This window comes from Eucyclogobius newberryi, unplaced genomic scaffold (genome assembly GCF_026437365.1).
Source record: "Eucyclogobius newberryi isolate DKJ021-1_F unplaced genomic scaffold, fEucNew1.0.hap1 SCAF_73, whole genome shotgun sequence".
Classification (NCBI taxonomy): domain Eukaryota; kingdom Metazoa; phylum Chordata; class Actinopteri; order Gobiiformes; family Gobiidae; genus Eucyclogobius; species Eucyclogobius newberryi.
Genome location: NW_027316423.1, coordinates 80,459 through 106,070, shown reverse-complemented (window position 1 = coordinate 106,070; position 25,612 = coordinate 80,459). Strand labels below are relative to the sequence as shown.

General features: G+C 42.8%; 2 protein-coding genes across 2 annotated transcripts in view; one reads left to right on the top strand and one right to left on the bottom strand.

Annotated features, from left to right (window-relative positions):
* Window positions 1–5,917, bottom strand: part of LOC140350571 (protein phosphatase 3 catalytic subunit alpha-like) — a 61,847-nt gene extending 55,930 nt beyond the window's left edge. Inside the window, exon 1 of the mRNA XM_072436145.1 lies at window positions 5,787–5,917. Coding sequence (XP_072292246.1) covers window positions 5,787–5,829 — 43 coding nt within the window. The 5' untranslated portion in view covers window positions 5,830–5,917. The remainder of the gene's footprint in view (window positions 1–5,786) is intronic.
* A 3,929-nt stretch (window positions 5,918–9,846) lies between these two features.
* ube2d2 (ubiquitin-conjugating enzyme E2D 2 (UBC4/5 homolog, yeast)) lies at window positions 9,847–25,248 on the top strand. The gene is made up of 7 exons (XM_072436144.1): window positions 9,847–9,998; window positions 13,505–13,568; window positions 18,842–18,873; window positions 20,078–20,155; window positions 20,238–20,343; window positions 21,071–21,164; window positions 24,055–25,248. Exons 1-7 carry the CDS (start codon window positions 9,975–9,977, stop codon window positions 24,098–24,100), a joined length of 444 nt encoding a protein of 147 aa, XP_072292245.1. The 5' UTR covers window positions 9,847–9,974; the 3' UTR covers window positions 24,101–25,248.
* Window positions 25,249–25,612: the final 364 nt, after the last annotated feature.

Here is a 25,612-nt window from a genome sequence, read left to right as displayed (position 1 = left end):
CGAGGTACGTCATACAGGACCGAGGTACGTCATACAGGACCGAGGTACGTCATACAGGACCGAGGTACGTCATACAGGACCGAGGTACGTCATACAGGACCGAGCTACGTCATGCAGGACCGAGGTACGTCATACAGGACCGAGGTACGTCATACAAGACCGAGGTACGTCATACAGGACCGAGGTACGTCATACAGGACCGAGGTACGTCATACAGGACCGAGGTACGTCATACAGGACCGAGGTACGTAATAATGAAAAGATTACATATTTGCCCCATATTTTTTTAACTCTCACATTAAACGGCCTATGACAGGTCGGACAACTCATTGAGCTAAAATGGAGATAAGACAAACAGATTAATACATTTCCTAAAAATGATTTTTAAAAATGTATCCAAGATAAAAAAAAAAATATAAGGTGTATAATTGTACTTCCTGTTTGTACTTGATGACATCACACCAGTGGGCCAAAACCATTCTACTGTCAATTGTTTTTTAATTAGACAAATAAAAATATATGAGCGCGGCTTTATTTTGTTGAATTGTTGTGTAGAAGTCAGAAAAGTTGTTTCTTTTGTGTAAATTATGCACAAACCTGGGATGGGATGATGTAATGTCCCTAGAGTGATGTCACTTCCTGTCATTTTCTACAGATTTTTTAACATTTTCGCCACAAACACATGTACAACAGGTATAAACACACCAGATAAAGTCAAAATTAGAACATCATAAAAACCGGTCATAGGCACTTTAAGGTGAGGGGGCGTCGCAAATCAGTTTCTCTACAGCTATCAACCTTAACAATATAATTAGACGAGGTTTTTGCGATCTGTACTTTTTTCTCTTCAAATGTTCAATTAGTTGAGGTTTAAAAATTGTAGCACTCTTCAATCAATAAGAACCAGGACTAAACCAGGACTATAGAGTTGGTTAGAAAATAATATTCGAATAGTCCTGCTCAAAATCACACCACCTCGTAGTTATAGAAACTACTGGTAGAAAATGATTACATTCTATTGTGTTTTTATCATAATAGTGGCATCACAATCTGTATAGAGTATTTAGCCTTTCCCTAAAAAATGAAGTTCCAAGTGTTCATCGTGTCAAGACTGGCCTGAACTAACAAACCAAGTCTACAAGTAAATAAAGATGAGGTCTGAAAGTGGACTAAACCAGGACTATACTTACATCTGGGGTTTATAGTGAGAAAAAACTTCACGATGTAACGATTATTCACGATTATTGGTCTGACATGTGACTGTTCCTCAAGTTTGTGACCGGTTTTACGAAAGACAAACTAAAGTTAAATATGATAAAAACAGCCGGATAAAACAGTTATTTACATTTATGTCATTTTTGGACAATATATAGAACCAAAAATACATCTAAAATTGTCACGTTTATTATATTGTTGGTTGTGATGATTATGTTGTGACCTGAATAATCACGATCATCGATGAACCTGATAATCTGGACATCTACTCACATCTGAACAAAACCCAAGAGCAAACCAGATCTAACCCAGCACTAAATGCGGGTGTTTACTTGGTGTGAATGGCTTATACACGTCGAGCTTCTGGTGGCACAGCTGCATTCGACACAAACACAACACACGGGAACCACGGTAACAGACGTCCGCTAAAAGAGACGCTCGACTGTAACGTACGGTTCTGAGGCGATTCCACTGTCGGACGCACTGATCCGGCGCGAATCGCTCCGTCTTTTAAGGCGGTTTAACCTCAAAATGCAGAAGCGGGAACAGTTGCCATGACTACGAATGACACAAATGGATGCTAGAAAAGGTTGCAGACTATTAGATCGGTTCACGTAACAAGGACATGAAGAAAATCAATACCAAGTTACTAAAATATAATATTTAATTAGAAGTATTGATGCTGACGTTTCCTGGACAATGTGGTAACTTTTGGTACTATTACTACTATTATGTTATGTTTTAATGTCTAATACATTTTTGTCATCATTATTATTAAGACTTTTTGTAGTTTTGCGATCGAGTTTGAAATGTTAGCGTCATAAAACCGTGAATAGACATTAAATTGCTGCCGCTTCCCCGTTCTTTTGTGCGTCGCTTTACACGCATGTTTGACCACGTTCAGACTGCAAACTGGACTTAACGTAATCCTACAAATATATATATATATATATATGTATATATATATATATATATATATATATATATATATATATATATAGTATAGAGGCCCTTTTGTCCCAGGCCTGAATGCTCAACAACAGACAAAACCCAAAACGTGTAGTTATGTAGAGAATATACTACGTGTAGAGAATATACGTAATGGTAAGAAAATGGTCAAATACTATTTTTTACAAGTTTTAACCATGTTATAACTATGACTGTGCTTAATACATTAATACATGCCTAAGTAATACAGATGGTGAACTGTTGATTTCATTTAAAGGCCTTAGATCAACATTCAAGTTCAAGTTCATTCGGGTTGATTTAATTTGGATTTAAATGTCTTTGTGGTTCTTTTTGTTCATTAGAATAAAAGTCAACACTTTTTTTAACACCCTTTTCACCTACTCAATTTCAGAACTATGTATTTGGGCCTCAAAACCCCTGCCATGGATACAATAAATGGATATATTTGGAACATCCAGCAGGGAAAATAGCCATCACAAAAAATTGATTGCACAAACTGCAACGACGACTAACGACTAAACCAACGTCATAACTGACACACGGAATAAAAAATTTAAATTAAAAAAATCACATTTGAACAAATTTAATGGGAATTTAACGTGTGAGCGGGGTCTGAGCAGTGGTCCGTGCGACTGCTGCTGCTGCTGCTGCTGCTGCTGCTGCTGCTGCTGCTGCTGCTGCTGCTGCTGCGTGTGCAAGCAGCCCCGACCCAAAGCGCAAAACAAAGTGGGCTCTGCAAACCACAACCTCCTGCACACACCCCCTCTATCTCCCTCCCTCCCCCTCTATCTCCCTCCCTCCCCCTCTACCCCCCCCCCCCCCCCTCGCTCCCTTCTCCGCCTATAGCCGCCCACGCCAGAAACGCTCTGTTAATACTCTGTCCTTCCCTTCTCCTTTTGCACGTATCCTCACCTTTAAACCGACGCATTCTTTAGCATGTGCTCGGGCTGTAGAATAACTACACTGTACATCACGATCGAATTTTGTTTGGACGCGGCTTGCAACATCGCAACAAACGCAACGATTGAAGTCACTCTTTCCTTCGCAGACGAGAAACCATCCCGTCCTGTTCGGGTTCAGAGCTGCTGACCCTGCAGTTCAGACCGCTGCCGACGTGCTCCGTTATGTTCCAGTCATGTCTCTCAAACCTCAATGCCCCTGGATGTGTTTAAAATGTGAACTATGAATCAGAATAATCGCAGTTATATTTTCCCAAGTACGTGCAGTAAATTCAGTCCTCGTTCGTATAAGACTATTTCCAATTTTTTAGTCTTTATTGATCCACAGGGGAAATGACAGGGAAAAATGACAATAAAGAATGGTATTTTTGGTGCGTATTGTATTTAGTGTTAAACAGAAGCATGTGCATATTATTATTTTACATTTTGTTCGTTGTAGACCTGGATATTGATCTAAAACGGCTTCCTGTGCAAAATGGCAGGACTGATCCTCTGCTGTTTGCCTATCCTTATGTTTTAAACCGTTACACGTATAAATACAGAGCAGTGGGCGGAGATAGGGGGGAAGGTGATGCTGAGGTGATGGCGGATGACGTCCACTTTAATAACAAAAGGCTGAAGAAATGTTACTACAACTTTAAAAATGTCAAGTAGCAAAAACAGCATTATAAAGGTGTCAAATGAGATACAAATAAGCCAATTTTACAAAACAAAGTCACGATTGTCACGTTTTTTATGCTCCAATATGTCTTCTATTTGATTGGCTTTAGGACTCATCCCATCATGGACATATGTAACAAGCTTAGGCTATCGATTCTGAAAACCTGTCATCGGCGGTAGTTATAGAACCAGCCATTACCTGCTCTTCAGTGACAAACTGCGAGATGCTTTATCACATTTTTGCAGATCCTCCTTGACTTAACTGATCATAACGATAACGACAACGATGAAAAGGGCCACACTTGACAGCAACAACTTTGAGTCACTTAACATTTGCCCCATGAGATAAGATAACGAGGAAATGGCCTCAGTTTCCCCCCTAACATGCCTTTGGTGTTAGAATTGGAGACGTTCTTGATTTCTGCTCCGTCTTTTTTGCACCCTGAATGATCTAAATCTGTCGTTTGCTCTTGTCTGTTGCTCATGCACACCTCTCCATCCATCCTCACTCTGCCAGCTCCATCCTCACTCTGCCAGCTCCATCCTCACTCTGCCAGCTCCATCCTCACTCTGCCAGCTCCATCCTCACTCTGCCAGCTCCATCCACGTCGCGTCTTGCCTCATCACTCCTCGAACGCACAATATCTGGCCCCGCAAACCCCAGAAACGCGCTCATGTGAGACGCACACGCACGCATCACACTCAGCTCCATTTTGTCTCGCTCACAGGGGGGGGGGGGGGGGGGGGGGGGAGCCAGGGAGACCTTTCCGTGCGTGGACGCGCCGGAAAAGACCGCGCTCGCTCTCTTGACACCCGGGCCTCCGTGTGTGAACCGGCCCGGACTCGCAGACGCGGCGTCCGGGCCGGCGGTCGCCATGATTTACATACAACACACCGGGGGGGGGAGCGCGCACGGCCCTCGCAAAGTTGCCCCCGGGGGAAGCGCTTTTCACACCAATCAATAAGCTACACAGAGACTTAAAAATAGATCGCCAATGTGGGCCACCATTGCTGGACGTATCCCACGACCACAAACGTGACGTACGCCCGGGGATACGGCGCGAGGAGCGAGGCGTAAAGCCCTTAAGTCTGCCCCCCCGTCAGCATCCTCCGCATCCTCAGCATCCTCAGCATCCTCAGCATCCCGCTCCTCGAGCGGCGCGCATCCTCCACAAACGCGCGACAAAGACAACACATTCCGCCATGACGCACGAGCATTCTTTACCTTTATGTCTGCCTTTCGCTGTCATCGTCACTGTGCTGGATGTTTCATTGGGTCGAGATGCTGGAGTGTCCCTCTCTCGCTCCCTCCCCGCTGCTGCTCGTTGCTATCGCTCTCTCCCCCCGTAGGTATTAGGCGATCCCCGCAGCCGCCGCTAGGGGACGCGCGCGCAAACGGGGTTCATGCGCCAGAGGAGGGGGGGGAAACGCCTCGGCTCAACATACGAGCGCAGAGAGGAGCAGCACGTCCTCCCCGCGGTATAAGACGGGGAAATGCCTCATGCAGAGGACACAGGAGCGAGGGAAGACCCTGATTATGGCGTATCACGCGACCCCCTTCATCCTCCCCCTCCTCCCCCTTCTCCCCCTCACTGCGCTCCCCGTAAAGCGCACGCAGGCGCAAGCTTCTATTAATGGTTGTAAGCATCCAGCCTACTCTTTGCCATACATGTTAAACTTGTCTTATGTGTCAGAAATATTCTTCATATCTTCTGGTAACGTCATGTCACAATAATGAAGAATTGAGCCTCGTTTAAATCCATAAACTCGACTCTACAACCAGATGAGAATGAAAGCAGATCCAGGAGCCCGTGGGTGTCGCGCGTGAGGATGGTGTATCTAATCTATATCCATACATTATTCTACGTGCTGCAGCGGGAGGGCGACCGCGACGGAAAAGACGGGCATTTGTGCAAAACGGGGATGCAAACAAAACCAAAACGAGACGTGTGCTGGTGTTGTTGCATTTTTTGGCATGCGTACATTTGGTCACCCGGTCGGCTGGACTTGAGGCGCAGTCGGACATCCTGACCACAGAGGGGGGGACCAGGGGGGCTCTCCTCGCCTCCTCCTGCAGCCTCCGCCTCGCGTGTCTCTCTTCCCGTGGGTCGCTCGTTCAGGACGCGCGTGGTCGCCGGGACGCCGCGGGCTCCTCCGGTGCAGCGGGCCGTCGCAGTGGCGGTGGTTGTTGGCAGTGGCGCGGCCGCGGTGGAAGGGGCATCACTCGGTACAGGCTCCGCGCTGCGCTGTCGGGGAAACCTGCCGGTGGCGCGCTGCTGCGGGCAGTGTGGACGGGCGGCTGTGGCACGCTCCTCTTCAGATAGGCTTGAAGGAGGAGGAGGGGTGTGCGCGGTGGGTGGTGGGCTGTCCCGCGTGAGGGTGATGGGGAACACGCCTTGGAGCTGAACGAGGCCGACCCCTGATGTCTCGGTCCGCGCGGCTGGATAAACCTCTGCAAATGCACGTGCGCAAAGGGGAAAACACTGGCGCGCGCTGGAGCCATAGCGCCCTCCTGTGGAGGCATTGATCACAGGGCTTCCCCTTTAAACAACCCGAGCGCGTGCGTGGGCGTGAGGGCGCGCGGTACAGTGAGTTGACAGGTGGTCACGTGACTGCACTTCAGACAGGGAAACACCAAACGAGTTTGGATGCTGCAGAGCTTTGAGGCCCAAACCATTTACGCACAGAATACAAGCGAGATGTAAAGGTGCTCTGCCTAAAGATGCGCCGCGTAAAGGTGCTCTGCCTAAAGGTGCTCTGCGTAAAGGTGCGCCGCGTAAAGGTGCTCTACCTAAAGGTGCTCTGCGTAAAGGTGCGCCGCGTAAAGGTGCTCTGCCTAAAGGTGCGCCGCGTAAAGGTGCTCTGCCTAAAGGTGCTCTGCGTAAAGGTGCGCCGCGTAAAGGTGCTCTGCCTAAAGGTGCTCTGCGTAAAGGTGCGCCGCGTAAAGGTGCTCTGCCTAAAGGTGCGCCGCGTAAAGGTGCTCTGCCTAAAGGTGCGCCGCGTAAAGGTGCGCCGCGTAAAGGTGCTCTGCCTAAAGGTGCGCCGCGTAAAGGTGCGCCGCGTAAAGGTGCACCGCGTAAAGGTGCACCGCGTAAAGGTGCGCCGCGTAAAGGTGCGCCGCGTAAAGGTGCGCCGCGTAAAGGTGCGCCGCGTAAAGGTGCGCCGCGTAAAGGTGCGCCGCGTAAAGGTGCACCGCGTAAAGGTGCTCTGCCTAAAGGTGCGCCGCGTAAAGGTGCGCCGCGTAAAGGTGCTCTGCCTAAAGGTGCTCTGCCTAAAGGTGCTCTGCGTAAAGGTGCTCTGCCTAAAGGTGCGCCGCGTAAAGGTGCGCCGCGTAAAGGTGCGCCGCGTAAAGGTGCGCCGCGTAAAGGTGCGCCGCGTAAAGGTGCACCGCGTAAAGGTGCACCGCGTAAAGGTGTAATGTGTGACACTATATTGTATAATGCTATAATGTGTAACACTGTATTGTGTAACACTTCCAGGCAAAACGATTTCTGGGTTTCAGATGACATCACAACATTCTACAGCCAATGTTTAATACCGATGGGGCAGCTAAAATGACTCCAGTTAAAATGCAGATTTTTGTTATAATACAATAAGTTAATAATTCTCGTCACTGATAAAAATTGTTGGATAAAAAAAATGATGAATTTACCTTTTAGATATTTCACAGCAAAGTAAAATATAATCAATAGGGGTGGAATTCTGACTCATGCCTCCGTCTAAGGTTATGACATCATCACATTCTAGAATCTAAAAACCAGCAAGACCGTCTCCATGGAGACAAGCAGGTGGCAGACCCCCATGACAAAATGTGGGCCCCTCGTGTAAGACTTAAGAGAGTAATTTTCCATTCACTGTCCCTGGCCTGAGTGTGATACAGCGTGTACAGCCTGTAGTTGACTCTCTAGCACCGCCATGTGGTCGGACTGGAACCTGCAGGACCACACTAGTGCCAGCTGCAGCACTACGTCATCAGCGTGCTTTGCCAGTCGTGTGAATTGCGCATGCGCAGTCACTGCTTTAGGGCCAAGCAGTGCCAATAAAAGCGCATCCGGTTTCTGTTGTTTGTGTTTCAAAATTAAACAGGCCAGTGCAGGCCTAATTCAGTAAAACAGATTTAATTTGAGAGATGTAAAGTCTGGTGTAATTTAATATAACTTCTTTACCTCCGGTCACAAGAAACAACAGCCCAAAAGGGTACGCTTCAAAATCATAACTGTTATTTTTTAAATAGGGATTCAAGTCAGTTCACTGGGCAGAAATGCCATTGATTTTAAAGAAGGAACTGTAACTGTAACCAAAGTCGCAATCAGTGTTGAATAAACAAATGAATAAAATACACATTATAATGGGTTGTTGAATAATTATAGAATGATATTGTGAATATTAATCTAATTTGGAATCTAATTGGCTAATAATCAGTTACATTAAAGTGATATTAAAGTTTTGTATTTGTAATGATTAAAAATAGGCTTGTATCAAAAACATCTGCAGCCCGTGTTACCGTACTGTGTTTGTCTTCAGTTTTTCAGTGTAAGTTGCGTTCCTGGGACCAGCAGAGAGCAGAGGACATGGTGGTCAGGGCTCGGGTCTCACTCATGTCTTTCAGTGTCTGGACTGGATGGTGTCCTCCAGGTGTCACTCCCTCTCAGGCTGCACAGCGGACTAAACCTGCAGCACTGAACTAGGTCCTGGATCAAGACCTGGAGGTGCGTCCCGAGCCCGGGCCCTGCACCGGGGACAAGTCTCCAGACAAGTTCGTGTGTGGGTCATACTGTGCTCTGAAACGTTTCCTCATGGGACAAATAAAGGTTCTCTTATCGTATACACTTTAAGATGACCTTTTCCCCATTCAAAAGACGTAACATTTTGAAAATATGACCTCTGAAACTCATGAATAGGGACAAAAACATAGGGATGATTAATGGAATAGTTGTTTAGATTTCAAAAGGCGATTTCAATGGGATAAAGAGATATCGCTTGTGGCAATCCTGATGCTGTTACTTGACAAAAAAAAGTTTCAAAAACATGAATTTGACATGTTTCCTGAGGCTTTTTGATAACATTCCTGCTCTGTCTGAGTCATGGAACCTCCTCTCGCTCTCTCACACGCACACACACACATACACGCACACGCACACACACACACACATACACGCACACACACACACACACACACACACACACATACACGCACACACACACACACACACATACACGCACACACACACACACACACACACACGCACACACACACACGCACACACACACACACACATACACGCACACACACACACACACACACACACACACACACACACACACAGTTTGAAACAAGAATGGGCAAAAGCAGGAAGCTGAAACACAGATAATGAATGTTCGATTATCCTTTCAATAAACAAACTAGTTAATTTTTATCCATTCACTTGTTTTGGCCCTAGTTCTATGGCAATCTCACTGTGACATCAATGAAAAAGTAGGACCTAAAACTGTCTCAGGAGGAGTTGGAGGAAGTGTCTGGGGAGGGGGAAGTCTGGGAGTCCCTTGCTTTGACTGCTGCCCCCGCGACCCCGCCCTGGACAAGCGGAAGAAGATGGATCAGACCTGGACAAACTTAACAAACGTTGGCCCAAATGTCACAATGACTCCGAAGTACGCGTTCAGGAAGATGTTTTTTTGCATGTTCTCTCTCTCTCTCTCTCTCTGTGTGTGTGTTTGTGTCCTTTTGTGTTGTATCTTCAAAGTGGGACACGATTCTCTAGATAAATACGTGGTACAAGGGGGTCTACACGTCTGCGCACGACCACCCAAACGAGCGGTCGCCCATGAAGCCCCCCCGCAGCTTTTATTGTGGAGGAGCCCGGGCGGATGTTCGCGGCCTCCATCGCTCTGACGCTGGCGGAGCTTCAGCGCAGTGATTTGGTTCGGTCGCCGCTGCAGCAGGAGGAAGGACCGCGGGTCTAACCTTCTTCTTTCGGTTTCGCCTCGAGCTTTTGTCCCCTCTCGGTGGCTCCCGGGTTCGTTCGCCGCAGGGCCCCCGCAGTCGGAAGAGCAACGCCGCCCCCGGTCTATGAAACGCGCGCAGACGGCATCGGAAAAGCAAGAGGACGGTTCGGAGCAGAGTCGCCATTTTACCCGCACGCTTTCCCTGACAGAACCGCTAGCACAACAATGGCTCTCAAAAGAATTCACAAGGTAAGGAAGTGAGCGGCGAGGCCCGGGGTTTCGCGGATTCCCACCGGGATTTTCGGGGTTCTCCCTCCCCGCGCGCGGCTCGCCCGTTCGGCAGCCCCGCGAGTTACGGGGCAATGTTTAAAATATACGTGCAGAAAAACGGCCAACGCTAGGATTTCTCCGCGCAGCTAACGGGTCTGAGAGGCGAGTGACGACAGCGAGCAATGCGCCGATGTTGTGACAAATTCTGCACCCCCTGTCAGAAAGACGCGCTCCGTCAAATCCGCCAGATTTTCACTAAGTCGCGCGTTTATATGACACTATGTTCGCATTTTTAAAACATATTACAGTTTATTTTCAAATATTCGCGTCGTGTCACTCTTACAGTTTCTCCTTTAGCAACGATGTGATCCCTTAATCCCTTGTGACCTGACTGTTTACTTTGTCACACATGGACTGCCTCGATGTGCAGTGTTTCCCGGTAATGGAGGAGACTACAGCGGCTCCACGGTGTCTGTGTTTCACCCACAGAGTCTGACAAAACACACAATCTGCAGTTAGAAACCGTACTTTATGCTCGTGGCGCTGTCATAAACACCGAGTGAAACCAAAATGCCATGTGCTAATCATTGTATGTGACAGATTCTTTACAAAAGTAGTACTTGAAGTTGAACCCAGTAACTTTGACTTTATTATTAACTTAATTTCGTCGTTTGGGCCGAGTCGAATGCCTAGTTTTGTTGTCGTGTTTATTAAATAATTCATCCACTTTGTTATAACCGGGGCCAAATATACTGGTACAGTTTGTCAATATTAAGGGCAAATGGCCAAAATAATGCTCTTAAATTGACAGGCGATCGCTTTGGCTCAGAATAAAGAGATAAAAACAATCTGATTAGATGAGCATTTCCCCCCAAATTTGTCTTTGATTTATTTAATGTAGCAGAATAATTTGGCTGTGTGAACGTCTGTGCTTTAAGGCTGCAGTTCTTTATTGATTAATCAGCCGATGGTCTCTTACATTTATAATTAGTTGACTTAATTATTTTATCTAACACTATGCGACATGCACAACAACAAAGGAGAAAGCTGCGAGTTTCGGGTGGAGTGACAGTGCATTTTAATCTACATTTTTACTGCTGTTCGCTATCGGGCAGAAACGAGTGAATTGATGAATCGCAACTGATCGATTTATCGAGATAATCATCAGCTAATGTAGTCATCGATTAATCGTTTACTCCCAAGACATGCCGAGTGCTGAGAGAAGAGGTTTTATGACTCAGGACAAAGCAAGAATTACTTCAAAAGAATGACTTCATATGAAACCAGTACATTTACTGTTTTTGACCCATAAATGGGGTTTGTCTGTAAATAAACTCCACCGCCGTAACTTCATCTCGGTCGAATTTAGTTCTTTACTGGCATTTCGAGTTCTAAACAACGATTTGATTAATTGAAAGAATAATTTCTAGACGTATTGCTCATCAAACCGATTGTTAGTTGCAGCCCTAGTTCAATTAGTATTTATCTTGTATTGTAGTATTTGTTTTGTTGCAGATCCCTAGTGACTATAATAATAATGAGCATGAACTGTACTTTTGTTCTCGTTCTCTTAAAATAACAGATCGCAACAACTATACGTCCCAGCAGTACTTAATCTGTTCCTAAAGCATTGGTTTTCTGCCAGATGCCCTCACACACTGCTCCATTTGCGTCGGATGCTGCTGCTGCTTCGTTAGTTTGACAGCGGCGGCCGTGACTTCTGCAGCTCCTCACGCGTTTCGCTCGGGATGCGGAGTTCGTCACAACACCTATCCGCGTTCTGCGTTTCACCGAGCGGCTACGAAACGACACGACACGCCGCTAAAACGATACTAAACCACTGTTTAAGACCAGCCGCGTACCCCCCGGCGGTTCGGCATAAAGTACATGTCATCGCCAATGCGTGTGCCATCAATGAACCGTTAGCATGTAGCGGCTAACGTCTCTGCGTTGGTTTGCTAACGCGGTTTTAGCTACAGATTTCCCCCCAGATTAAGCGTTGATTAAACTCGTGTTTAACCCCAACGCGTTTGAGCAGTAGCGTGTTATCACGTGGATTTTTCATCACTCTACACGCCGTATCTTGCTCAATAGTGACATTGAATTGAACAGATTTAACGGCTTGCAGATGAGCTAACGCTAACTGTTAGCATCGGAGCTAGCCTAATGGTCGGGCAGTATCGTAAAGCCAAACTGTCATCATATAAAAACTCCCTTTCTCTTATTCATTTTGATTTTTATACTTTGTCATGACATTGTCTTTTACTTATATAAATATGCATGACGTAGTACAATATTTACAGGTTATATAAATTTGCAGGGAATGCCTTTTTGTCGGATCTTTTGAATATTTTTGTAGGTTTTAATTACGCGTCGTGAGGTTTTATGCTCGTGCCTGACTGTTTATTAAATGTTTTGTTGTTTACCATAATCCTTGACAAGAACAAGCTCGTAACAAAGCTAGCTCTGTGTCGTGTTTTTTCTTTTTTTCACACAGGCCCCACGGGTCGCTTTATGTTTGACTGTCATTGTCATATACTCCGCGTTTACTTCTATTGGGGCTTTTCCTGATCGCTTTTATAAATATCCCCGCGTTTATGAATATTTGTGTCGTGTTGTGATGTGATAACCAAGCGTTTACTCGTGTAAATGAAGCCGGAATGCTAAATGCTAAGCTAATGTTTGCATCAGAACTGCACCGGGGCTAAACGGAGCTAACCGTGCTATCATGCATCAAAACCACTCTGTAAACACAATTTTACAAACTAATGTGTCATTAAGTCAAGATTTATTCAAGCGTTATTGTGGTGACATCCATCTTGTCTTCTGATAATCTGTCATAACTGAAGAAAAGTGTAGTGTTCAACCAGTGTTACACCAGGACATTATATTTATATATTTTCTATTTGTTTATTATTACGTCTGGCACGTCACTGAAGACGGTCAGGTTTCGAGAGGTTAAATTGTGTGTCAAATGCCAAATCTGATGTGTGTAAAATGATTTATTTGTGATCACGGTCCCTCAGAACATCCACATCAGATATTGCGGTTCAGCATGTCGTTTGAACTCTAGAAATGTAATTGTTATCGGATGTTTGTGTGCATGCAAACATAGCAAGTGGTTTCCCATGAGCAGAGGAGACTATGTTATCTTTTTCCTTCTATAGTCTAAAAAATAAGCAGGCCAGAAATGTGTACGACAAATTATGCTTTTCGTGCTTGTGGTATTGCAATAACTCTATGAAAGTAAACATATTTAAGCTGTAATCAGAGTTTTGATCAATTGTAATATTTGACATTTATACTCGCATGTGTTGCGTATCACTTGTTCCACTTTGGGGTTTTTTATCAGCTGTGCACTTGGATTACACCAGAATGGAAGACTGTATGTGGAACTCTGAGTAGTTTATAGAAGGAAAGGTATTTATTTACTTTGCATTTAGAATTGAAATTGTAACTTTTTTGTGTTTTTTTGTGTGTTTTAGGAGTTAAATGATTTGGCACGGGATCCTCCAGCCCAGTGTTCGGCAGGACCAGTAGGAGATGACAGTAAGTTTATACACAAACAGTTTCAAAATGCAGTACAAATATATGAGCTGTAGATTGTATTGTATTGTATTAAATCTCCCGATTTTAAGATATTTCAATCGACCTTTTGTATGTTGTTATCCTTTATTTTGGTAGCGAAAGCGAGCGGTGGGAACATGCGGGGGACACGGGCGCCGTCATGTTTGTTGTGATGACGCTGCTGGGCGTGTTTCCCACCCAGAAGTCAAATTTAAATGAAGCAGAATTATATGAGCGGTGGCCATGGCAGTGGTGCTGCCGGAGCCAAATCAACATGTTAAAGTCAATATAAGTTCCCTCTTGTCTGTTTGATACAGAAGCATATGGAGGACCGAAAATGAAGACGCGTGTGTGTTGCGCAATGCGTTATTTGTCCCTTGGGATGAAAAATAGGTTTACCAGCGCTATAAAATTATTCTACACGGCGTTACAGGAAAGATAAAAGAATTTGGTGTTTTTTTTTTAACAAAATGCTGATATTGTTTTTTCAGTCGGCTAGTTTTATACTGGGTCGGTCGGGTTACGGCAAACAGACATATTATTTTGCTCAGCCTAATCAGTAGTGCAAAATTAAATGTGTTGCGATCACCACAGGCACATTAAACTTAAACTCTGGTTAGTTAAATCACAAAATGGCCAATAACTTTGAGGAAACCTTTTATTAAAACATGTTATTTTTAATTCAGGGTTGAAATGACACCAGCCTGGTCTTTGGATCTTTACATTTTGTTCCATTTAAAGTGTTCTCAGGTGTTTTTGGTTTCAGAAACATCTCCACCTGAACTGTAAATATGACTTATTGATTCTCCAGGCTTAGGAAGAAGCATCAGGTGAAAGAGTTTGAATATTACAATAAAGTGTGATCCAAGGACAGTCAGCCCTGTTTTTTATCAACTAAAGCTTCTGTGATAAATAAACGTGAAAGTTAATAAGTATTCACAAGTCAACTGTGTCCTTCTCTTATCAAAGAGACGTTCTATTTTAGTAAAACCACCATTAAATCTCAGTTTATCAGAGTTCACAGCTTTTATAAAGTGTAATCTTCCACACAGCTTTCACTTCTGCTTTCACAGAGAGTAATAAACAAATATAGGTTTGCCCCATAGAGTTAATAATATGACCGTTCTGTTAACTGCAAGGGACAAACATTTAACTTTAACCTGTTACTTTTAGGCCATTGTTTCTGCCATAATCTCATATTCTAATGCTGTTCTGATCGGTTCAGCAGCGGAAACATTTGAAAACAGCTGAAGGACCTAAACAAAACCAAAACCATCACGGACAGAATTTCACTTTTTTTTTTTCTCTTGGATGATTTTTAAATGACGTCGTTTCATGTTCAGAGGTCACTGGGATCAGCTGTCGGCCATAAAGCGACTCGTGGGCTTAGATTTAACCAGGGCTAGGGTTTTTTTTCAATATATTGTCATTTAATTTATTTTATTTTGACAACATAACATGTCATGTTTACTTTTACAGGTCTAAACTTTTAACTATAGCGCCAATAATCACCACTAAACCAGGCAAAATCCAAGATTTACCAAGACTGGACCAGGACTGGACCAGGACTGGACCAGGACTGGACCAGGACTGGACCAGGACTGGACCAGGTTTAGTCTAAATTTACAGGGGATCAACATGTGATTGAACGATTTAGAAGTGGCAAAACATTTTAATAATATTATCACTAAAAAAAATAAAAATAAATACAATTTCTAATAAAAACAAAATTAATCATAATAATAGCATTGCGCTTCATCTTTTAATTGTAGAATTGTGTCCAAAGTGCACATTTCAAACCCGTCCGGGAGCTTCAGGAGCATTAACATCTGAGAGACTAAAGAAGGATCATAAAAAGTCTGAAACACAAACCCCAGAATCCCACAGAAATAATAATAATAATCATAATAATAATAACCGCCGTCTTCACCATTTGGTCGAACTGAGCTTTAGATCGCCACATATTTTGCAGCTCTGATTTTTAAGATGCAAACCAACAATCCTTGACCCACAGTTGAAAGTGGTCTTCAGTATTACCGACGCATGATGGACGTGTGCGGAGCGACGCCGTTCAGACGCCTCCAGCGCCGCGGCGTGATATCGGCGAGCGGCTGGTCGTGATGTGTCGAGCGGCGGTTTTATCACGCGGCTGTTGAGTGGGATCGAAGGTATGCGGCTATTAAAAGAGCCGTGAGAACAGACGGCGTCGCACGTTAGCAGCTCAAACCCGGGCACAGACGTCCTCCTGCTCCATTTCACTGCCACAACGTACGATGGATAAGAAAACGGCGGCGTCTATATAAGCAGCGGTCCTTTCTGATCAGTGGAGAGCTCAAACCATTGTGTTGTACATTGAGACTGTTTGAATGCATTTTTTAACCAAATACAGGTTGAAAAATGATGAATGAAGAAGGCTCCTTAATAATATAGACCAAGTGTGTTATCGAGATTCCATGATTACCGTATTTTCCGAAGTATAAGTCGCACCAGCCAAAAAATGCATAATAGAGAAGAAGAAAAAACAAAGTCGCACTGGAGTTTGACATGCGGTTGCAAGTGTGAAAATGGCAAATAATATCACATATAAGTCTCATCCCGACCCAAACTATGAAAAACTGGTCCGAAAAATACGGTATTCGCAGTCAAATCCTTAATGTTCTTCTTAACTCAGTTCTTCTTAATTCATGTGCAATTACTGTCGTGATCACATGCAATGGTATTTATTTGTCTATGGGAGTTTTTATTTGTTTATAAGAGATCTTCTACTGAAAGTGTTTGTCAGACTTCCTTTAAGTGATCTGTTCTTCTGTATCTACCTCTGTCTCTACCTGCGTTGCACCAATGAAATTTCCCCATGTGGGACAATAAAGGAATATCTTATCTTATCTTATCTTAACTTTCTGAACAATTTGACATAAACGTCAAGATAATAACGCACGTTACGTTCAGGTTTATACTTGTGAGGAAAAGCGGAGCAGAAAGGACTTCATTTTTAGTCTAAAATTGTCATTTCTTTTAATTGAACTAAAAAAAAACGTTTTCTTCTAAACATGTCACGATTATCGCTTTGTAGTCTTATATTGTGAGCTAAATGATCAAAGTCGTAGCTTTGGGTCCACGATGAAAACTGGAAAATATTGTCATTGTTGTCGTGCATCGTCTGTAATTCAAACTCAGACATGTATAGTAATAATGTCATAAACACGGGAATATAAAGTGATATTTGGTTGATTTTGTGGCTCGTTCACATTCTCACATCAACAAGACATTTACGGAGACAATTTGAATAAAATGTGAACTTGACTCAAAATATAAATTGCATGTAATCGCAACAGAAATGGCCTTTAGATATTTCCTCGAGGATCGTTAAACCCTCGTTACTTTATCTGAATGAGACAAAACGTTTTTTACTTGTTCATTGTTTTACAGATGCAACATTGTGATTTTATGGAAACATCTCAAGACAATTTTCTGGTGTTTTCACATTTTTTTAATCCAACAAACGACTTTAGAACGAATGCAATTTAATGTGTTCCTTTTACGTTTATTGGCTGGAAATGCCAAAAGTCATATAGGACAAAAAATGACAAATATAAATGAATACACAAGTATAAATGTAGAAAATAATAAATAAATGAAAGAATAAATGTGGCTATTTAAGAATGGACACATTCATAAATATCTGTAGCTAATACTTTTTTCTTTTAAAAACTTTTTACGCTGAAAATGTGGGCTTTTGTGTTTAAAAGCTATTAAAATTATCATTATTTTTTTGTTTATAATTGCATTTATCCCTACATTCTTTTATTTATTCTTTTCTATTTGAAGTCATTTTTAGTCCTCCATAATTATTACTATACAGGGTTCAGAATAAGCGGTATCGCATCGCAAAATGCTACGCAATTTCTTTCATAAGATGCATTCGTCATAAAGTGCTTTTGTATCGCAGCTTTTGCGATACAAAAATGTGTGTTCAATTGTATAACCAAAGCGCCTAAAACTACTGATCACTCGTCAGTCGATCGTCAATAACAGCATGACACATGTGGACACTGTGTTGTCATGACGAGTCACGCTGCTGCTCAGATCGCGAGTCAGAAAGTGGGAGGAGCCACGTGCGGTAAAGTTTGCGTCAGATTCAGACTTCCGAGGTCAATAGCTCCTAAACGCAAAAGTCTTTGCAGATCATTCACTGCCAAACACTCATATTTACTCTGCCAAGTGACACAACCTTGGTTTTAACAATCAGATGCGTATTTTGGGCGCAGGGAATTACACTGATCCGAATGTGCAGCCGGAGCCGAGACGAGTGCTTAGGGACCGTCATCAAATGTGCAGCCGGAGCGGTGATGAGAGTACTTAGGGACAGTCATCAAATAGCAAAACGAAAAATGGAATGGAACGTCAAATAGAGCGGTACAATTTGAATAACGCATAAAATACACCATGATGGAAACACCACAGCAACCTTTATTTTTGTGAGTGTAATGACAATTAATTAATGTAAATGAGACTCCTGCAAATAGTCATCCGATTGATGATGATATGGAAGAAAGTTGTAAATAAGGCCATCTGACTTTAGTTGTTGGACAAATTAATCAACACAATTTTATTTGCAAGTTTTCTGTTTTATTTAAAGAAAAAATGTTTAAAGTGTTCAAGTTAATTTGTTTTTAAATAGAATGTTTACAAATACATTTTAAATAAATAATCATGTTATATCAATGGAAAATATTGACTTTCGTGTTTTGCTATGCAATTATGAAATTGCTATACAAATTTCGAAAAATTAACTGATTGTTTAGCAGCGCCGCTATACAAGTGAAAATCCTTCATCTGAGCCCTGCTATACAATATCAAAGCTCTTAAGTCCAGGACAAGTTTTTACCACAACTTTAATGAATTCAGCTTGTTCTTCCACTCCTAAGACTCGCTCGTCGCCAGTTGCAAAGCGAGCTTACAAACTCCATCCGTTTGTGGATGAGGTTCATTTGTGGCTCTCACATTTGGACGTTTCTTTCAAAAAGCGCTCCTGCGACTCTCTCCTCCTGTGTTGTCATAGATTTGACCCGCAGATACTTCTGCGTCTCGTCTCGCTTCCTGTCCCAGCGCCGAGTCTTTTGTTTCGCCGCTTCGTCGTCATAGCCACAGGAAGCGACGCCTTTTTCTCCGACGCCGAACCGTTCGCTCTGTGTCCGTCAAGTGAAGTTTGAAGGATATGACAGTGTTTTGTGTTTGTGTTCTTTCTCTTCTAGTGTTTCACTGGCAAGCCACAATAATGGGACCCGTAAGTATCCGACAAAGTGTTCGCCTGAAGCATTCTGGGTAATGTAGTTTAAGATGGTGGTTAAGAGCAAACGCAGGGGGACTGAATCTATTTGTTTGTCTGTTCTAAATTGGCCTCGACAGTCTTGTTCTTTGTTCAGTTTTTATTTTGACAGTTGGACGCTTGTACATTTTAGTTTTAACGTAGCTGAAATGATCGCGTTAAAAGTAAATTAAAAGCTCGTGACAGTTATAGTCGTTGCAGTATTAACGGCCGTACTGCAGTATTTTCCACATTGCGCAGCCCGACGACGATGTAAATGAATTAAACGACTGCTTACAACATAAAACGCACGAGGATTAAAGTTTATGAGTGCGATCGATATGTGAAGAATGAAGTTCAAAGCCTTGAGTTCATCTCGCGTCAGGACAGTCCCTCTACGGCCATAAGTCTTAATGTATAGAAATGTAAACGGCTCAGGTCACAATATCAATTTTAAGAGCTAAAAAATAACAGGATTTAGAAGTTATTTAGATCTATGCTCCAAAAAAGTTAAACCTAAATGTTAAAGTCAATTTTCTGACTGTTTATGTGGCATTAAAGCCCCATGTTTGTTGTTTTTAGCCGAAAAAACAAGACAGATGGACAAAAATTAAAGGTTGTATATTCTTAAAAACGTGTGTCGTGACTGAGCGAGCTGCGTCTCCACAAACCTGACTCGTACCCGGCTGACATCTTCCTCAGCCTGTCGTACAGTGCGTCGTTTTGCTTTAACGTGTGATGCAATGAGAAATAAATTGTGTTACTGTTGTGGTAGTTAAGTACAAATACCGTATTTTCCGGAGTATAAGTCGCACCAGCCAAAAAATGCATAATAGAGAAGAAGAAAAATATATATGTAAGTTGCACTGGAGAATGAAATGCGGTGGCAAGTGTGAAAATAATAAATAATATCACATATGAGTCGCTCCGGAGTATACCCGGTAAGTACAAGTATAAGTCGCACCCCGACCAAAACTATGAAAAAAATGTGCGACTTATCTGTAAAATACGGTAATTGTCCCCATTGCACTTGTAAGATCATGTCACGTTAATTTATTGCACTAAAACAAACTTGCGCGCGCTTTGTGTCTCCGATTTTAACTTTGAAACACCCAGAATGCATCAGGATGTCGTCTTTGCCGCTCTCACACTGTGTTAACTCTTTGTGTGTGTCTCGCCGCAGAACGACAGTCCTTACCAAAATGGGGTTTTCTTCTTGACCATTCACTTCCCCACAGATTATCCCTTCAAACCGCCAAAGGTGAGTCCTGCCTCGTCCTGACTCTTTCATTCACGTTCTCACTTCACGCTCTCATTTCACGCCGTCTGCCCGTTGTGCGCAGGTTGCATTTACCACAAGAATATACCACCCAAATATCAACAGCAACGGCAGCATCTGTCTGGACATCCTGCGGTCACAGTGGTCTCCTGCGCTCACCATCTCCAAAGGTCATCCTCACACACACACGACACACGCTAAAGGTCGTCTGTGGGAGGGGTCGTCTGTGGGAGGGGTCGTCTGTGCCAGGGGTCGTCTGTGCCAGGGGTCGTCTGTGCCAGGGGTCGTCTGTGCCAGGGGTCGTGTTGTCTGTGCCAGGGGTCTTCCCCTGGCGACCCCTGTCGTCTGCGCGCGCCAGGGGTCGTCTGCGCGCGCCAGGGGGCCAGGGGTCGTCTGCGCGCGCCAGGGGGCCAGGGGTCGTCTGCGCGCGCCAGGGGTCGTCTGTGCGAGGGCTCGTGGTTCTTTTAGTTTAAGCGTGTGGAAACCTTTCAGAACGATGCTGAAGAGTGAAGGTGAACTATGTGTGTTCTGAAGACGTGAGTTTCTTTCCGTTGTCCTGACGATGGCTGCTGTGGACCAGAACTCTCATTAGATCATAGCGGGGAAAGTGTTGGGACTCGAGCTCCGAAAGGACGACGCTAAAGGAGAAACGCACGTCACAAATAAAGTCGCTCTCGTCGAGGATTCAGATCCGGCTCGAAGCTCGTTTTTATTGCCGTCACAAACGAGCTTAAATGGTTGTGTTACAAGTGTGATGTAATGCTGTGTGTGTGTGATGTAATGCTGTGTGTGTGTGTGTGTGTGTGTGTGTGTGTGTGTGTGTGTGTGTGTGTGTGTGTGTGTGTGTGTGTGTGTGTGTGTGTGTGTGTGTGTGTGTGTGTGTGTGTGTGCGCGCAGTCCTCCTGTCCATCTGCTCCCTGCTGTGTGATCCAAACCCGGACGACCCCTTAGTACCCGAGATCGCCCGCATCTACAAGACGGACAGGGAGAAGTAAGTCTCAGATCATCTTCATCCAGTGTTTTTGTCACTTGAACATTAGTCCTGCTGCAAGCTCTTTACGGTTTGACTTAACGTGCACGCAGAAGGTTAAAGGTTCAGTCCTCGCTACGTCGTGTCGTGTTCTTCATTAATAAACGGCACAAAGGTCAACGACTGACGACAAATCGGATTAATGATGAATAATCGACAGCACGTTTTACGAACTCGAAGCTCGTCATGTGCGAGAGAATCGTTCTAAGTTCAAGCAGCTCGTATTAAACTTACATTTAAAGATATACATTCAAAACTTCTCCTGTAGTTTAAGGAAAAAAAACATTTAAATCTGAAATGTCTAGGTTAATTTTGTTGACATGCATTTTGGATTTCTTATTTACTTCTTTTGAGTAAACTACTGTAGATATGACTGAAAATTGGCGCAGAAATACCAATTTTGCCTCATTTTTTAGACTCGTTTCCACGTTAATGTGCTGAGAAAGAAAACTGACCCAAAAAAACAAAACAAAAAAGATATTTGTGTCTTAAAACGTCCAGATTAAAAACCTAAATTGTCTTGTTATTGAGGTAAAGTCGATCTCGATGAACTTGGATCAGGTTTTGTGCTGACATTTCGGTCCTGGAGGATAAAAAGCATTAATTATCACGTTGGAACAGTTGCGTAACACTTCAGTAAAAACATAAATGGCACAAAATAGATCTTGTTCTTGCACTTTATCAAATCAGAATCCAAACCGTGTCCATGAAAAGCGTCATACATCGAGTCTGGCGTCGCTCTCTGGCCTCGGTCCTGCATTTTTCACCGAACAGACTCGAGTTTGAACACGTCTGGAAGAACCACGACAAACGCAATGTATGGACTCGATCCCACAACTATAATCCCACAACTGGAGCCGATTCGCTTTCATCGTCACGATTTCATCTTTCACTTTATACTGTAAATCGCCACAATATTCAAAACGATTTAGGTGATTTCATTAGTTTAGTTCGTCTCTGTGGGGGTCATTTTATGCATAAAACCTGCTGAACATGTCGTTTAGACTTCTACAAACGTGCCCTGAGATGCTCATTTAGTAGTTTATTTACGGTATTTTCTCAAATGTTGACGAAATGTGACCTTTGAACCCTTTGGACCTAAATCTCGACACTGGATTCATTTTTACTTCGCATTGTTTTGTAAAGGTGTTGTGACGGGAGAAAGTAACTGGACATATGACTGAATATCCTGTCTGTCTATCTAATTATTTATTGTTAAAACCCTTACAAACCGATTTTTACAACACAAATTGCACATCTACGTTGATGTTTTTCTTCCGCGCGTTCCCCAATAAAACGACTCCAGTGGCAATGTTCGTCGTACTGCCCCTTTTGGCTCATTTGTGTGCATCGGTTACACTGTATTGGTCTGAATTTTCCTCTAAACGACGTTAATGGAGTCGGATTTTGGCAGAAACCTAAGCATAACGACTCAAATGCCCGAACGCGGCCGACGGGGCTTTATAAACCTGTAAAAGTGCCACATTCCAGTTGTGTTTGTCTTTCCGTCTTAACGAAGGAGAGTGTAGTGTAAAATACAGGACTGCAACGATTGTAGTTTGATCATCTGAACAATACAGACTCTAAAAGGCAAAGTAAAATATCTTTTTATAATAAAGACAGTGAGATCTTTAATTCACAGTGTTAATTATGAACAAATTCTGTTTTTCATCTAATAATACGCTTCATTTGTAAATGTTCTTTATCTGGAAACCTTCAGTCGCCACATTTCAGTCCTTGTTTGGTTTGACATATATTTATAAAGTCTCAAAGTCTCCACTAATTGAAAGAATATTGCATAAATTATAGTTTCTGGCCCTTGTAAAGTGTTGAACTCTATTTTCATGCTGTGGAAAAGGTTCAAAACTCAATACCAATGATATAATTCACAATTATATGAAAATGTATTAATATCAAGAGTTTATCTAAGACTTAATCCAGTAATAAACCAGGGTCCATGTAAATATAGTTTTTTCTGGTGTTATTTTCTTGTAAAATGTTTGATATTCGTCTTAATCAGAAGCGTCCAGATTTTCTGCTGAATCGTCGCTGCTTTTACTGAATCTTTTAAAAAGAAAACTACTGCATTGACCTCTGAGACGGGACGAGGGCCAAGTTTAGACTCTGTTCACATTTAATGCCAAAAATGTGAACAGTTTTAAGTTGTCGCTTTGTGTATTTGTCAGTTTAGAAAACCTTTGACACATTTTACCGTTTTAATATGCATTTAATATCTTGTAGAAGTGGGAAATATTTTGAATTATTGATCAAATAATCGACTGTTTTTAAGATATGCAAAATGTAACTATCTGTTGTCTTTATAAATATTTTTTAAAAGCCAAAAACGCATTAATTTACAAAATTCCTGTCATTTTGATGCATTTCCTGCTCTGTCTTTAGTGATAAAACCTTTAACTTTGCGTGTTGTGGAGTCTATAGTCCAGATAACGATTATTTTATTTCTAAATTGCAATAGTTTTTATCAAGTTAATTTATCGCATTTATTTAGATTACCGTATTTTCCGGAGTATAAGTCGCACCAGCCAAAAAATGCATAATGGAGAAGAAAAAACATATATAAGTCGCACTGGAGTATGAAATGCGGTTGCAAGTGTGAAACTAACAAACAATATCACGTATAAGTCGCTCCGGAGTATAAGTATACAAGAATAAGTCGCACCCCGACCAAAACTATGAAAAAGGGTGCGACTTATAGTCCGGAAAATACGGTAGTCGTTTTAAGCCAAATCAACCGTTGACTAATGTTTTTTTGTTCTTTTTTACATGTGTGTTTTACATTACATTACAAGTCAAACACTGACGTCCCGTGTCGTCTCTGCTTCTTTTGCAGGTACAACAAAATAGCTCGGGAATGGACACAAAAGTATGCAATGTAGCGCTGGAGCGAAGATCACGGCCGACCACCTCCTGCGACGCAAAGGCCCGGGTGGGCGGGGGCGGGGCGGGGCGGGGCAGCTTCAGAGATGTAAAGAGAAAAAAAACAAAAATATCCATAACGACAAACAAATGAAACGTTTAAACAGGAACTTATCGGTTTCCATTGGAGCGCTTACTTTGAGCCCGCCTCCCCTTTTTTTCCCCTCCCGAGCAAAAACGAAACCCTCCGGCGGCCCCCGGCCCGGCCCCCCGAACGCTGTACATAATGTCATCTAGAATAGTTTTAAAAAAAAACGAATAATGCATCTATTACTACCCCTTACATCACGGTTAACTTTCCCGATCATCCGTGCGTTTTTTGTTTTGTTTTTGTTTCTGTTTTTCGGGGAGGGAAGCGTCGGAGGGGAAGCGTCGGAGGGGGATCATTGTCACTCGGCTTTCTCGTTTTGCTAATACTTTCCGTAGAGACTGGGCGGTTCGAGAAGGCAGTGTTTTTTTTCACGTTTTAACGCGACTCGAAAGGGGCACTCACGCTGTTTGTGTTTTATACAAAGAGACACCATCGCAGGCTATGTCGATAATGAACATGGAAAAATAAAAACGATAAAATAAATGAATAAAAAAAAGGATGGACGGACGCACATGGCCACTGTAGACTTAAATGTTTCTATGAATGGACTTGAATTTAACCCATGCACCTCTTCTCTCTCTCTCTCTCTCTCTCTCTCTCTCTCTCTCTCACACACTTCCTCTATCTCTGTCTCTTTCTTAAAAAAATACTGAATTTAACACATTTTACCTTATTGTACACCACACTCGCACGCACAACTGTAACGCCCCCGTCACCGACCATTCTTCATTCACGAAAGTGGAGGTTTTGGACCAGGTATTTAAGCAATTTATTTTCTTAGTTCAACCTGTGTTTTTATCCCCCCCATAACTCTTTAGTTTATTTTTAAAGGTTTTTTTTCCTTTTCTTTTTTTTTTTGCTATTGTTAAACTAGAAGCTAACATCTTAAACGGCTGTGGGACTGGTTGGGCTCTGGGTGCGAGGAGACTCCACTCTTCTTGCACAAACCTCTGTATATTGAATTACCTGAGAGGCTCATTGAGCTTTGTGTGTTGATTAAACTGTGTAATAAAATTGCCTGGCTCGCGCGTCTGCTTTTCAACACTTCTGTCTGATCATAAATGATGTCAAAATGTTAAAATGTAGATCTTTGTCTTGATTAGGGCTACACAGAATAAAAATAATAATAATGACTAATTAAGTAAGTATTTTTAGACTTTAAACCTCGCATTACTTCTTAAATTTGGCCCTGAGGAGACAAAGAATGGGGCCTGTGTTGAGTTTGCATGTTCTGCCTGTGGGGGTCTTCCAGTATTCTGGTCTCTCTAGCAACAAACTGCTCAAGATGTAAGAACTGCACTGTTAAGGTAATTCAGAATATCAGACTTTCTTGGTGTAAAAAAAATCAAGAAGTGACGTTCATTGTTTTATTTAATGTCAT

Excerpts from the sequence above, each read along its gene's own strand:
- ube2d2 (XM_072436144.1), top strand. The coding sequence starts at position 9,975 with ATGGCTCTCAAAAGAATTCACAAG. Across the intron at positions 9,999-13,504 it reads CTCTCAAAAGAATTCACAAG|GAGTTAAATGATTTGGCACG; the intron begins GTAAGGAAGTGA and ends TGTGTGTTTTAG. Across the intron at positions 18,874-20,077 it reads AAGCCACAATAATGGGACCC|AACGACAGTCCTTACCAAAA; the intron begins GTAAGTATCCGA and ends GTCTCGCCGCAG.